Source organism: Aplidium turbinatum, chromosome 11, assembly GCF_918807975.1.
Source record: "Aplidium turbinatum chromosome 11, kaAplTurb1.1, whole genome shotgun sequence".
In the NCBI taxonomy this organism is placed as follows: Eukaryota; Metazoa; Chordata; class Ascidiacea; order Aplousobranchia; family Polyclinidae; genus Aplidium; species Aplidium turbinatum.
The window spans coordinates 12,669,823-12,682,494 of record NC_137482.1 but is presented as its reverse complement, the minus strand read 5'-3'; the positions used below and the strand labels follow the sequence as shown (position 1 = coordinate 12,682,494).

The 12,672-nt window shown below is 37.1% G+C and overlaps 1 protein-coding gene across 1 annotated transcript in view; it reads right to left on the bottom strand.

Moving 5' to 3' along the window:
- Positions 1–325: 325 nt before the first annotated feature.
- The window catches only part of LOC145780221 (protocadherin-7-like), a 23,008-nt gene continuing 10,661 nt past the window's right edge, over positions 326–12,672 (bottom strand). Inside the window, exons 8-11 of the mRNA XM_082591923.1 lie at positions 11,701–11,938; positions 6,390–6,563; positions 6,183–6,261; positions 326–3,338 (exon numbers count right to left, since the gene is read on the bottom strand). Of these exons, the coding sequence (XP_082448049.1) occupies positions 2,498–3,338; positions 6,183–6,261; positions 6,390–6,563; positions 11,701–11,938 (1,332 nt within the window). The 3' untranslated portion in view covers positions 326–2,497. The remainder of the gene's footprint in view (positions 3,339–6,182; positions 6,262–6,389; positions 6,564–11,700; positions 11,939–12,672) is intronic.

Sequence of the window (12,672 nt, the reverse complement as noted above, 5' to 3'; positions counted from 1 at the left end):
ATGTCATAGTAAGCCACTTAAAAAAAGGAAAAGAGAGTCGATAGTTTTAGCAACTAGTTAACGTGTTATGAGAACTTTTTGCTGCATTTCAGTGTGGAGAGGTTTGAGCAAAGCAGCAATTGAATAGTTTTTGGTTGCTTTGTTTAGGCTACTTCTTTCTCAAAGAAACAAACGGCCTCAGCCTACCTGATAAACAAGCAAAGAAAATATTTCCGAGACTTTTTGCCACCTTGTTAATAACAAGCTTTATACCTCTGACGAACGGCTATCGTTCTGCTTGGCGACAACTACTTTGCTGATCCGTTTATCACAATACAAGTGATGTAAAAATGCAATTTCATTACATGAAATAGAAAACGTTTTTCCAAATGTCAGTTAGCAAAATATCATGTTGCGTTAAAGTTTAGAAGCAGAAAAGTTGAACACATAAAAAAAAGCGTAACAAAAAGCAATAATAAACTAAACATTAACAACGCAGTGAAAGCGATGCAGAAAACTCTTTGAAAATATGTCTATTTTATCTCAACATAGAAAGTCTTATGCATTTTATTGATTTCGATACCAGTGACTTTCTACTGGTGGTTCACACACAATATAAAAGGAAGTTGAAAAGATACCAGTAAGTAAAGAAAATGGAGGAACTGCTCAAGAGGATATGAAAGCTTTGAGACTGCAGAAAGAGGACACATAAAATAGGTCACTGTGGAAGTGGAAAATCTGGATCACCGGCGACACCACACGGTGAGAATAAAACCAGGTAAAGAATAGCCTAAACCAGAAGCATGACATTCTACCAAAACACGGCTAATTTTCGTAAATTTAAAACAAATTAAGTACACAGCAAATAACTCTATGATGTGAATAGTTTTGAAACGATTAAATTCAACTCGGATGGCTAATAGGCGGCTATCGAACAACGCTAGTAAGTAATATGATGCCAACTTGAGCAACATTTCGTTATTATGTACAATAGACACCATCACATGCCAACTTTTGAGCTTCAGCTTGCAACGACAATGCAAGCAGCTATAACATTGCACTAACTATATCGTAAATAGAAGTACTTCTTTTTGATTTAGTCGGAGCTAAATGTCTTTTCCAATCCAAGACTACTCAGGTAGTAATAAAATAACAAGTACCAAAAAACTTTTACAGATTTTAAGAAAATTCTGCATGAGCTAATACCTCCTATACCCCAGAGCATTTAGAAATGTAGATCAAAGGTTATCGTTTGTTGTCGACAGCAAATACTTTGTGTTCCCAGTTACCACAGTGGTTAAGCATCCGGCTCAAGATTACGACTTACGAGGCTCTGGTTCGGCTCTCGGGGTGTGCGTTTGTGCAGCGTAGTTTGGTAACTGGCCTTGCATCAGTAATTCAAAATCTCTACAAGTAAGCAAAACTGCCAGGAATAACCTATCAGAGGCTTTTCCAGTCCGAGGATGACGATTCAAAACAAGAATGCAAGTGAAACCATAGATGACTTACATAAGTTAGTCAGTACGTCATCTATGGTGAAACAAACTAACATGTTTAATTGTGAAAATAAACCGATAGATGGCGCATACGAGCAAAGCGGATAAGCGTTCTCCAACCATACTAATTTCGCAGCATATTTCCATCTGCAAGTTTCGTAATTCATTTATTGAAATAATGCGGCAGGCAGTTTTCTTTAGAGGGGTAAAGCGTTATACTTGTATTGTATGAACATCAAGAAGCAAAAAGCTAGTTTCAAAGGCTTGAGACATTATTTCGAGGAGTTCAAGCTCAATTTTCTCGCTCTAGCGCTCTTGATTTGATAACAACATTTTGACACATTATTTTGACAGCTTCAATGATAAACTAACTTCATTCACAAGCAATACAGGATGAAGTGGTAGCTTTCACAACAATCAACAAACCTAATCAATAAAAGAAAAATAAAGCAAACAAAGATTAGTGCATATATTACAAAATAGGTGTTTCACCATAATTACTTTAGAGAACGTTTTCAGCCATTGTCAATGCATTTTAAGCGAAGGTAGCCTATTGTAAAGGCAAAATGTTAGTGAAAAATTAAAATTAATATTTGAGCGTGACACACAATGCGATATATGATTGCTGGGTTGTAAAACAAAGTGTTTGCAATATAAGGTCACGAGTCACGACATTGGCAAATATGGCAATGACAGTCATCGGAAATCACAAGTGAACATTTGGTCCATTTCGTATTTTGCATGTTTTATTTAGACGTGATTTTCCTTTCTCTTAACATATCCTTTCTTAGTCACATTTAGGCCTACTTCGTTTCTACAAGCCATGCGAAATAAAGACAGTTAAACAACTAATTCTACAGCTCTCAAAATAAAATAAAATGAGATACGTTGGAAATGTTTAAATCTTATTTGATACGAACCATTTTCATTTAATTCAGCTCTTTCAGTTTTTGCACACGTGTACGATGACATAGAAACGTGAAAAACAAAATGATAAGATTACTCGGTGGCTAATTTTTAAATCAGAGCAACAGGCCGTCGATACCAGCGACAACTTCATCAGCATCAAGTTCTTCTCTGATCGTACTTAACTTATCAGGATTTTGGCCGTCTTGCTGATCAAGGTCTCTTGGTTCTTTACGCAAAAGTTGATGGGCTTCAGATTCAGATGGACTGTCGTAATTGGGCACGGACTTTTGATTGGTTTGTTGATGCTGTATCATCTGTCGCTCTAGTCTTTGCTTGTAATCACCCGGTTCAGAGTCAGCAGGACTAAGCAAGAGGTTGGTGGCTGCGAAATTGTCGTCGTAATGATGACTTCCACCATGTCGGTATTCGTCATGGGATGCTGGTGTAGTTTGGTTTCCATAACTTTGGAAGTCTGCTGGATAGGAACCAGGATAAGATTGTTCTTGTGGATAATATTGCTGCGGATAACCGTACGAATTTTGATAAGCTGATGTCTGTTTTCCATCGCTGTTGCTTGATAAATTGCTGTGAACTTCTTCGGGCATCACTCCATTTGACTCGTAGCCACCTCCTTGAAGATTGACGTATGCCTGTCCACGTGGTCGTGCTTCATACTGATTGGACGCTTCTGGAGGGAAAGAAGTCGACGATTTTCCGTACGAACCCTGTGGGGCTTGTTCATGACTAGGGTGAGATTGGTATCGATAGCTTGAGGAGTTCTGAGATGGTTGTCGACATAAATCTGACCCTGCCACCTGAGAATGAGCAGGGCTGCCACCATCTGACACTACGTTTTCATCTCGAAACGTGCTTATTGCTCCACGGTGATGAGAGTTGTCAAATTTGCTAACAGGGTCGTAGTAAAGTGGACCGTTTGAAGGCGCAGTAGTGTATCTGTAATTATACGTAGGACTTACAGTACAAAAGTGAGAACACAAACTTAACAGAAATTAAGTAAATCGTCGTTGTTACATTGCAAACTTATTTTTTTATATGTGGTTTTCAATGTACTGTATTTCTAGTCACTTCGTCGATTTGTAATTTATTATTACAAGGTAAGGTTTCATGCTGCTGTACCACGGATCAGCTTCACGACATCATTTTTCGTTTAGAGAGAAAAGAGGTTAATCTATGCGCGAAGGGATGGATAAAACATTTTTATAACTATTGTGGGCTCTCAAATTTCCCAGCAACCTACAAACTAAATTACGCACGCTTGGTTTGATCTTGATTTTACCATTTTAATTTTTCATGCATTGTGGCTTGTCTGCAACGGCATAACCAAAAATAAACCTGTTTTATAGTTTGTCAAAAAAAAAATCATCAAATCGGTCATTATCAAAGATTCGTTAATATGTCCAAGTTTAAAGTATGCTTTTAAATTGTCCAAATGTGCACCCGCTAGTAAATAGGTTACAAAAACTGTTCTGGTTTGCGTTGTGCAATAAGTAGTGCATAGGCTACATACTGTACAATACTCTACAGTAGCGCAGGGCTTCCCAAACTTTTTTGCTCGCGACCCCTTTCAATCTCCTAAAATTTTCCGCGACCTTTCATGGTAAAAATGATAAGCAGTGCGAAATAAACATTTTTGATATTTATGGAAAGGTTTAATTCAAATAAAAACTAAAAACAACCTAACGATACTCGAAGCCTACCAATTTACATTTTCACGTAGCTTACTAGAAAAAAGACTAAAAACCAAACACATTTATTCAGTGTGATGAATGCGACCGCTTCTTGCTACAAAGCAAGTCCAGTTGTGGGTCAATGTTTGTTAATGCTAGTCCCAAGGCTGTTTTAATGATTCTTAGGCTGTTTGGTTTTGATGGTGTTGGTTTTGTTTTGATTGCCATCAACGTTGGAAACACTTTTGCTGGCTGCTTTGTTTTTGTAAACGAAATTCACCATCATAAAACCAGTCAGAACCAAAAGAATGATTTATATTTGCCTCCTGCAACGAGTGAAACTATGGAATCAAATACCAAAAGAAATACAAGAAAAGTCTGATTATTGTGCTCTATTGTGCTATATGTGTTAATGTTCTTAGTTTTGGGTCTTTTGTTTAAATGTTTGGTTGGCAGCTGACTTTGGTAACCTTTTGGTCTTTCGCTGTCATCCTTGTTATGCGAATTGTTTGTGTTTATTGTTTTTGTGTATTGTTGTTTTTTTTTCTTTCTTTTTCGCCAACAAAATAAACTGAACTGACTCGTACAAATTGTTGTCGGATCCAGCTCATGTCCAAACATTCGTTTTGTCATCAAGTCGAGTTTCGCTTTGGATGGCGATGGCGAAATACATGGGCATAAGTCACATTGTATGGAGGGTGGGGAACGTTGTCTTTTTAGCTTGTCTTTTCTAATGTTTTGTTTTTCCTGAGCTTTTTGTATGCTTTTTTTTTCTCGAAAAATTCCGTTCTTTTACTGTTTTTTTCCCTCCAGATTGACACGTCACTGGCAAGTTGTTTCCACGATTCTACATCAATGTTTGCTTGGGTGAGGAAGCCTTTAGCTGGTCATTGTAATTAAATCGTTGGTGAGACGTTCCTTCCAACTAGTGCTTAGCATTTGCTTCAGTTTTCGCGGGTGAAAATTTTCAACACAAATACGTCGATACAAACAGTAGGAGTACGGTTAGCCCTACTGCTGAATCAGAGAATGGTATTCCGCTGTATCAGCTTGCAACTTGCAAAGTTGAGTCTAAAGTCAAAAAGTCACGGATTTCCGAAACGGAGGTGGAATTATAATTTTAGATAAGCTTGAGCGCGAACAACCCATGAACCCCACAGCTGCTTACCTAGCCTGCAAATCATTCTTTCGTGCAATCTGCAGACGTTGAATCAACGCAAAAAAATACAAAAAAATGCTATTCTCTGATTACAGGGGTATTCCGCTGTAACGCAAAGCCAAAAAGTGCGAAGCTTTTTTGTACAAAATTGTTTTTGAGTTGTAAATAGATTAGGTTTTGGATCCAATGTAATTTGGTAGAAAATACTTCTGAAACTGTTTCACAGATTTGACAAATGATTAATAACCAGAGGTCTAATAACATTTGATTTTACATCATTGTTAGCCAAAAAGTATTCAGTAAATGAGAACATTTCAAATGGACCATTTTCAACTTAGTGTTCATTTTCAAGCATTTTCAAGCAGATGTTTAAACTTTTTGTCCTTATTTTTGATGAACGGTTCAAATTTAGAATTCAATGTAAAAATATTGATGTTTTCTGCTTGGAAGAGACAAGTTAAGTTTGTTCAGTTTTTCAAGCAAATTTAATAAATAACTTAATTTGAAAAACAAGATGTCACTACGAAAATGGTGGACTCAGTCTGATTTTTTTCGTTAGAAAATCACGACTCCAATTTTCAACGCTAATAGCCTTTTAAAGCTTTAACTTAACAACTTGCACAGAAGTGTTAATATAGAGTACTTTGTGAAAAATCGGTACACTTTCTGCGACCCCTGATGTTCGTTACGCAACCCCTTGCGGGGTCGCGATCCCCAGTTTGGGAAGCTCTGCAGTAGTGTAACAATCTCCTTCTATTTGTGTCGTTTTTCAAAAATATTGCATGTGTTGTGCAGGACGAAAAGGTTGAAGCAATTGATTCAAAATGTCGCAAAACATATATAACCGTATGTCAGTCATTAATCAATTGATCTAATCAGTTGATGTAATAAACAAAAGCATAAAAGTCTGAACAATTTATTTTGGTGTATAACAAGGACAACTGGCTGTACCTCATTTGTTCCAGGTGATGGTTGTAAGAGTTTGGTGTCATAGCTCTCTTTAGATATTGTAAAGAAGCCCCATCAAATTCTGCAAAGTGATTGACGTTTAAATTCATTCCAACCTATTGCTCTAAGCCTGAGTAGCCTATTCAACATGTATAAACTGATATCGGATATACGATAACAAAACAAAACAACTTTTACAAAACCACTGACCATCAACACCTCTGTATGATTTCGTGTGTGATTGAGTTCTTTGCAAAGAGTCAGGCATCCAGCACTGATCCCCATGTCCATGCAGACGACACTCGTTCGTACATTTCGAAGTGAAAACCATCTGGGCGCTTGGAGGGTAACGCCGACTGCTCTGTCGGCTTTCCTCATCTGTACCTGTACGAAACACAAAGGCAACTTTTAATTAATCTCGAATTCTTACCTATGCATTGACATGTATGATCAATAATCATGGTAAATACCACTGAGAAAGCTTCCACAGTTAATTAAAGCCTTTGAAAACAAATGAATATCACTTTCGTATCTGCAAATCAATCCAACGTAGGGATACATTAATTCGAAGAATTGAGAACACAGCATGTCTTACTCAAAAGATGTAATAGATAACTAAACTGAGAATGTTGCTAGAAAAAACAAGAATGATAAAGAACCAAGGACATCAGAGCACTGCAAAGATGTTTTGACAAGATAAACGAAAGCAGCGAGCTTGAGATGGCTATTCGTTTCTTTCAGAGGGTGATAAAAAAGTTGATAAAAAATTGTTGGACGGAAGATAAAATGCGCTTTGTACCTGCTGTTCCAGTTATACACCTCGATTTGACAACTACATCGAATAAATTTGATGAAGAATCAAGTCCTTCAAAAGTTGGAGGAACATTTATCTATCTATCTGGAAGAGTAACTTAGAATACATCAGGGAATATTTAAGCATTTTTTTTGGCAATATTTTGTAATTTTTTCAAGATTACGATATGGTATATCTTTGTTTCGTACACTAATTTGAATGAAAATACTCGAACGCACTAGTCCACTTTCTTGGAAATAGTTTCTTGCGCCTGAGGCGAGCATTAACAGCTTTCTGAATACGGAACTACTCGCTTAAAGCTAATCCAACAATCGGCTCCTGTGCTGTACTTGTGGTAAAAATAAAATGTTACTAGCCAACTTAACAAAGTAATCCTTCCACTCTACATCGATCCAATGTTTGGAAATGCAAACGTGACAACTTCTGTCAGTTGGAAATAAAATATTTTCAGTAACGATAGGAAGATGGAGACTGCTTAACATTGTTTATAGCAGGAATTCCATTGAGCATTCAATGTGATAAGAATTCATAAGATATCGACTTGCAAACAAGGTCGTAGTGTTTTAAAAATTCAATAAAAAAGAACGACGTTTCGTGAGCAAATACTTAATTACTTCAGCTTCGATCTTATCATCATCCAATAACATCTAAGTCCAATAAATGAACAAATAAGCTTCTTAAAACAGACTAAAACCATTCCAACATACTGACACGCTCCCGGTATTTGAAAGTCTATTTGATTTTGTTAATCTTATTTCACTGCAGTCTGTTATAATTAAATTTGATGCTTATTGCGTTATCATTGATATGCAAGACAGAGGTTAAATCAAACTGGTTGGATTGTTTCCTCAAGTCTAGAAACGAAGACGTTTAACTTCAAGAAAAAGAAAAATGTTGCCGAAACGTTAAACAACATCTATCAACACAACTATGTTGCTCATACTCTAGCCAGCGAGTCAGTCATTTTTTAGAATGATTTAACATCTGCAGATATTGAACCAATGTGGAAATGATTGATTTGCTGGCTGGGATATAATCATTGTTTTCCGTCAATCAGCGTTCTTGCAGGGGAGATAAATGCTTTGTTTGTTGGAAAAAACAACTTGAGTATTGCGTGAGTGACGTCAGCACAACCTGCAGCACATTCTTGTACTGTGTCAACAAGTTCGGTTAATAACTGGCATCAACCGCGACAAACTGTCACTTATTTTGACCAGTGAAACAACACGTTTAATTATTTTCAAATTAGACTTTATAACTCAGCGCTAATACAATGATGTCTATGCAAATATGTGGTATCGTACGGCCTGCCTCAGATGAACACCACGTAAAAGCTCTATCGTCTCACCAAAGTGTTGTAATTATGTTGATGTTTGTTGGCTGTTTTCGTGGGATACACAATCACTTGAAACACTAGATTGGCTCACACCACACAGACATTGTAGGCACTACAAGCGACATTGATGATGGAAACACAGTTTCACATAAACGTAAAAATGTTACCAACGGCTTGGGCAGTTTTAGCAAGAAACTTTTTCATATATTTTGGAACACATAATTTAACTTCTTTCGGTATTTTTGTATTATAGGTCAAACTGTAGGAATGTACTTCAAATATACAGCACAAAGGCAATTAACGACAATGATCATAAACAAACAAATGGTCGTTTGAGACAGAGAATGATCTGGTCAAGTTACACCCTCTGCAGACGTTGAATCAATGTAGAAAAGACTGATTTTCTGACTGGGGTATTGACAGATTTAAGCTCTTTGACGCTGAGATTTTTTGATTTACTGCTTTGTACTTTTTACACTGCACTAAAGATTGGATGCAATGGCAGTGGATCGTTTAACGATAAGGTAAACCGGTCGATCAAGCAGCTTATTACGCGCATTTTTTCTTTATGCATCAACTACAATCCACTGGTTAGAAGAGCCAATTACAGATACACCGATAAATTTTGCACAAACTGATTTTCGATTAACGAATCCGATGGCAAGCTTAATCGGCCGCTTAAAAGATCCGCCTAGGTGCGTTCAATTCTTAGAGTCTGGTTGATTCGTTCCATTAGTTGACCAAAAATCAGTTTGGACGAAACTCATCGGTGGATCAGTAATCGCCAGTTCTAACGAAAAGATTACGCTTGATAGATAATATGTATGGAAAATGTTCTATGTATTAAGCTGCTTAATCGGTGGTTTTGCTTGATCTGTAAGTGATCTGCTGTTGCCGCTTTCCTGTTTTAAAGTATGACACTGACAACACTACAACGCAGGAACCAGAAGCGTAGCCAGCACAAAGCTTCGGGGAGGGAAAAGAAGTATTTTTGCACTTGTGAGTGAGCCCACCACCGAGTCACCGGAGCACCCACAGGAGGGTCTGGGGGCTTCCCTAGAAAATTTTGTAAAAAAATGCCTTAAAATTGCGCATTCTAAGAGTAAGCCTACTTTTCGCCTAAATCAACAGCAAACCTTTGTCAAATGATGCCGTAACAGATTGTGAAATTTTTATTTAAAATATTTTGGGGGTGAGGGCAATTGCTCCTTTTGCCCTCCCCCTCTGACTATTCCTCTGGTAGGAGCCTCTTCAAGAACCACTACGATAAAACATAAACAGTTTTGCCAACTCTATAATAAAAAAAACAAAAACAAAAAAACAGGTAGGCTACACCTATAGATGAGAATTTTTTCAAAGGAGTTATGCAGTAGCGTTGACAGGAAGGTCCAAGAGGTACTTTTGAACCCGGGCCTGGAATAATTCTAGGGGCCCGTAAGTTAAAGAAACCATCGAATATTTTTTGGATATCGTGCGTTTTTCTTAGAAGTGTCTTAATTTGGGGCGGGAAAATCTCATTAGTACCGGGCTTAAATTATCCTCTCAACGACCCTGGTGTTATGTATAATATATGACACCAATATAACGTTAACATAGAACCATCTTCTACCGCCTGGTTTGCCAGAAGCTCATTTCGTAGTTTGATGATATATTGTCGCAGCACCAAGAGAGTAGCATGGCTGCCGCATTGTATTCAATTGCAAGATATTTTTGTCTGGACAAACTTTTCTTTTTCTCTTTCTCGCAAGAGCTCTTTGATTTATTTACTTGCTTTCAAATAAATAAAAACCTGGGTCCAATTTAAAATCGGTTAACATCAATCTTTAGGTAATAAAGTGAACTTGCATTGATTGAGCTCATCTTAAAAAGAAATTATATGAAACACTAAATAAAAATTGAAGAAACAATCGATGAAGATCGATGAAGACAACCTTGTCGGGGTAGGCTACAATGCTCGAAGTATTGTAGCAAAATGCAGTAACACGGAATGATGTCAAACCTGCTCTTTACGAGTGATTCTGCTGTAAAAATAACGCTACCATACTTTATCGATAACAAAGTGTTGCCGGCATTTTGAAGGAGTAGAGTTGCTTTATTGATGGCAATAAAATTTTATCTAAAACGTAAATGCCTCATTAAGAAAGCGCGATGTTCACAACGCAAATACAATGTTAAAAATGTTAAATCTTTTATTGTAACTGAATGCAACTGTTGATGTAGACATATTAATGATTTTTTCCCAAGTATCATTTGTGGTAGTATCATTCATGATCAGAAATAAAAATCATAGATTTTATGTAAAACTGATGTAATAATTGAATTTGTGGTGAAAATTCCAACTTGTCAAAACACGATTTTTATCTTGAGCTGATAAATTTGTTTGCCCAAGAAGGAATGAGATTAGAAATTACTCGCTAGAAAGATCGACTGAGCCATGATGTCTCTTGCTTTGTCGACTGAAGCAATCCCCCTCCAGTAAATTGGCCAGTTTTGTATTGATTCAACGTATGAGTAGGTTAAATCAATGTAAAAAAGGCTGATTATGTAAAATAAGCTAATAAAGTGATTCAACTGAAGCAGGACACCAACATCGCGAGGTGCGCAGTCTCGCCAGAAATATATTGTAACGCATTTACAAGATAAATAACTTGGTATGTGTTTAACTTAACGTTTTTTTAATGGATTTACATTTCATGTGAACCGGTTTAAGCCTTCAACTTTACATTATGAAATTAATCCGACAGCTCGTTTTCCAATGCATGCTGTGATGAATCTTGTGGTCTTTATGTCTATGTGTTTTTTTTTTTTTGTTTTTTTTTAATAAACGGTTGGTCAAGAACTAGAGCACTCTAGTTACGCACTACGTTCTATTAGTATATCTAAACACGAAAAGGAAAGTAGTCTGTTTCACTTTCCTGAACATGAGATGTGCTACATAGATCAAACAACTTACTGCTCCACAGTCAGCTTATGTAGCCTACTTACAAAAGAAACTTCAAAACATTAATTAGACAGATTTTTGCAAACATTTTGCTAGGTTGACATTTTAAGTTGAGCTGATAGGATTAGTTGGTCCAATTTTTAGACCCTTATCTATCTACTTATAACTGGTTTATTTTGAACATCTAGGTTTATTTTGAACATCTATTCTTTAAGATAATATCGGTTGTTTGTAAGTGCGTAATCATTAACCTATTGAAACAAATTTTAAAAACCAACTTTGCATGTATTCATTAAAGATTCATATTGGTATCCATTTCACAACTTTATATTGGTGGCAATGGACCATATGATCATGATCACGTGATAGTAAAAGCAGCATCATCAATACCAAATTTATGGCAGACATAGACTACGTATTTGCAACATACTTATTATGTCGTCTTGTGGTGGTAGATATAAACGCTTCGGTTGGTTGTGGAAATGCCCGTGCGGCTGTGCGGGCCGAGAAAAGGATTGGTTTGGATAAGGTTGTCTGTAGACCCCGGCGGATGCAGCCATTGTTGTGTGATAAGCATCGCTTGGCATGCTGTCACCTGTGCCGCTGTCTCTGCCCGATCTGACGCTGCCATCAGATACTTCTCCGTGTATCATCATATCGCCTTTGTCCTGGTAAAAATATTGAACGTTTTGAGTGTGTTTTGTAACTTTTATTCTTTAAACAATGCTGTTGGGTGACACAAGAAAAAACAAACTTTTAGTCGTCTCAGTAAGCTTTGCTATCAAGCAAACTTAGATGCTGAAGAAAACCGGTCACCTACATTCCAGTAGGACGAAATAGGCCAAGCACATACTGATTACTCTGAAAGAAAGATAGCATAGAAAAACAATTTTTTAACTTTCTAATTTTGAGTAAACTATGTGGATGCTGTGGTGAGCAGTTGCACGACAATGAAATTGTTATCACCACACGGCGTTAAACTCACGGTCACAGATTTTCAATAAACAATTCAACAATTTTCTGCCTAAATTAGCAAGGACAATAATAATCAGATAAACCCGGACGGTTTTAGCAAAGCGTAATTCAAATACAATGCCACCAGATCGACCAGCTATCACCAGGCTGCTTCCGTTGTGGTTCTCGTGTTACCAGATCGATGACGTAACATGCAAGTGAGTATTATCCAGCCAGGGCTGTGGAGTTCAGCAAAAAAGGTTTAAAGCGCTACACAAAGAACAAAAAAACAAATTTTGAAAAAAGTTCAGAGTTCAGAAACAAAAATTTTAATGTTCTTCGTTTTGTAAAGCCGGAGTCTGAGTCGGTCTCTTTTTTTTAACGACTCTGACTCCGGACACGTCATAATTCCTCCGACTCTGACTCTACAGCCCTGCATCTAGCTGCC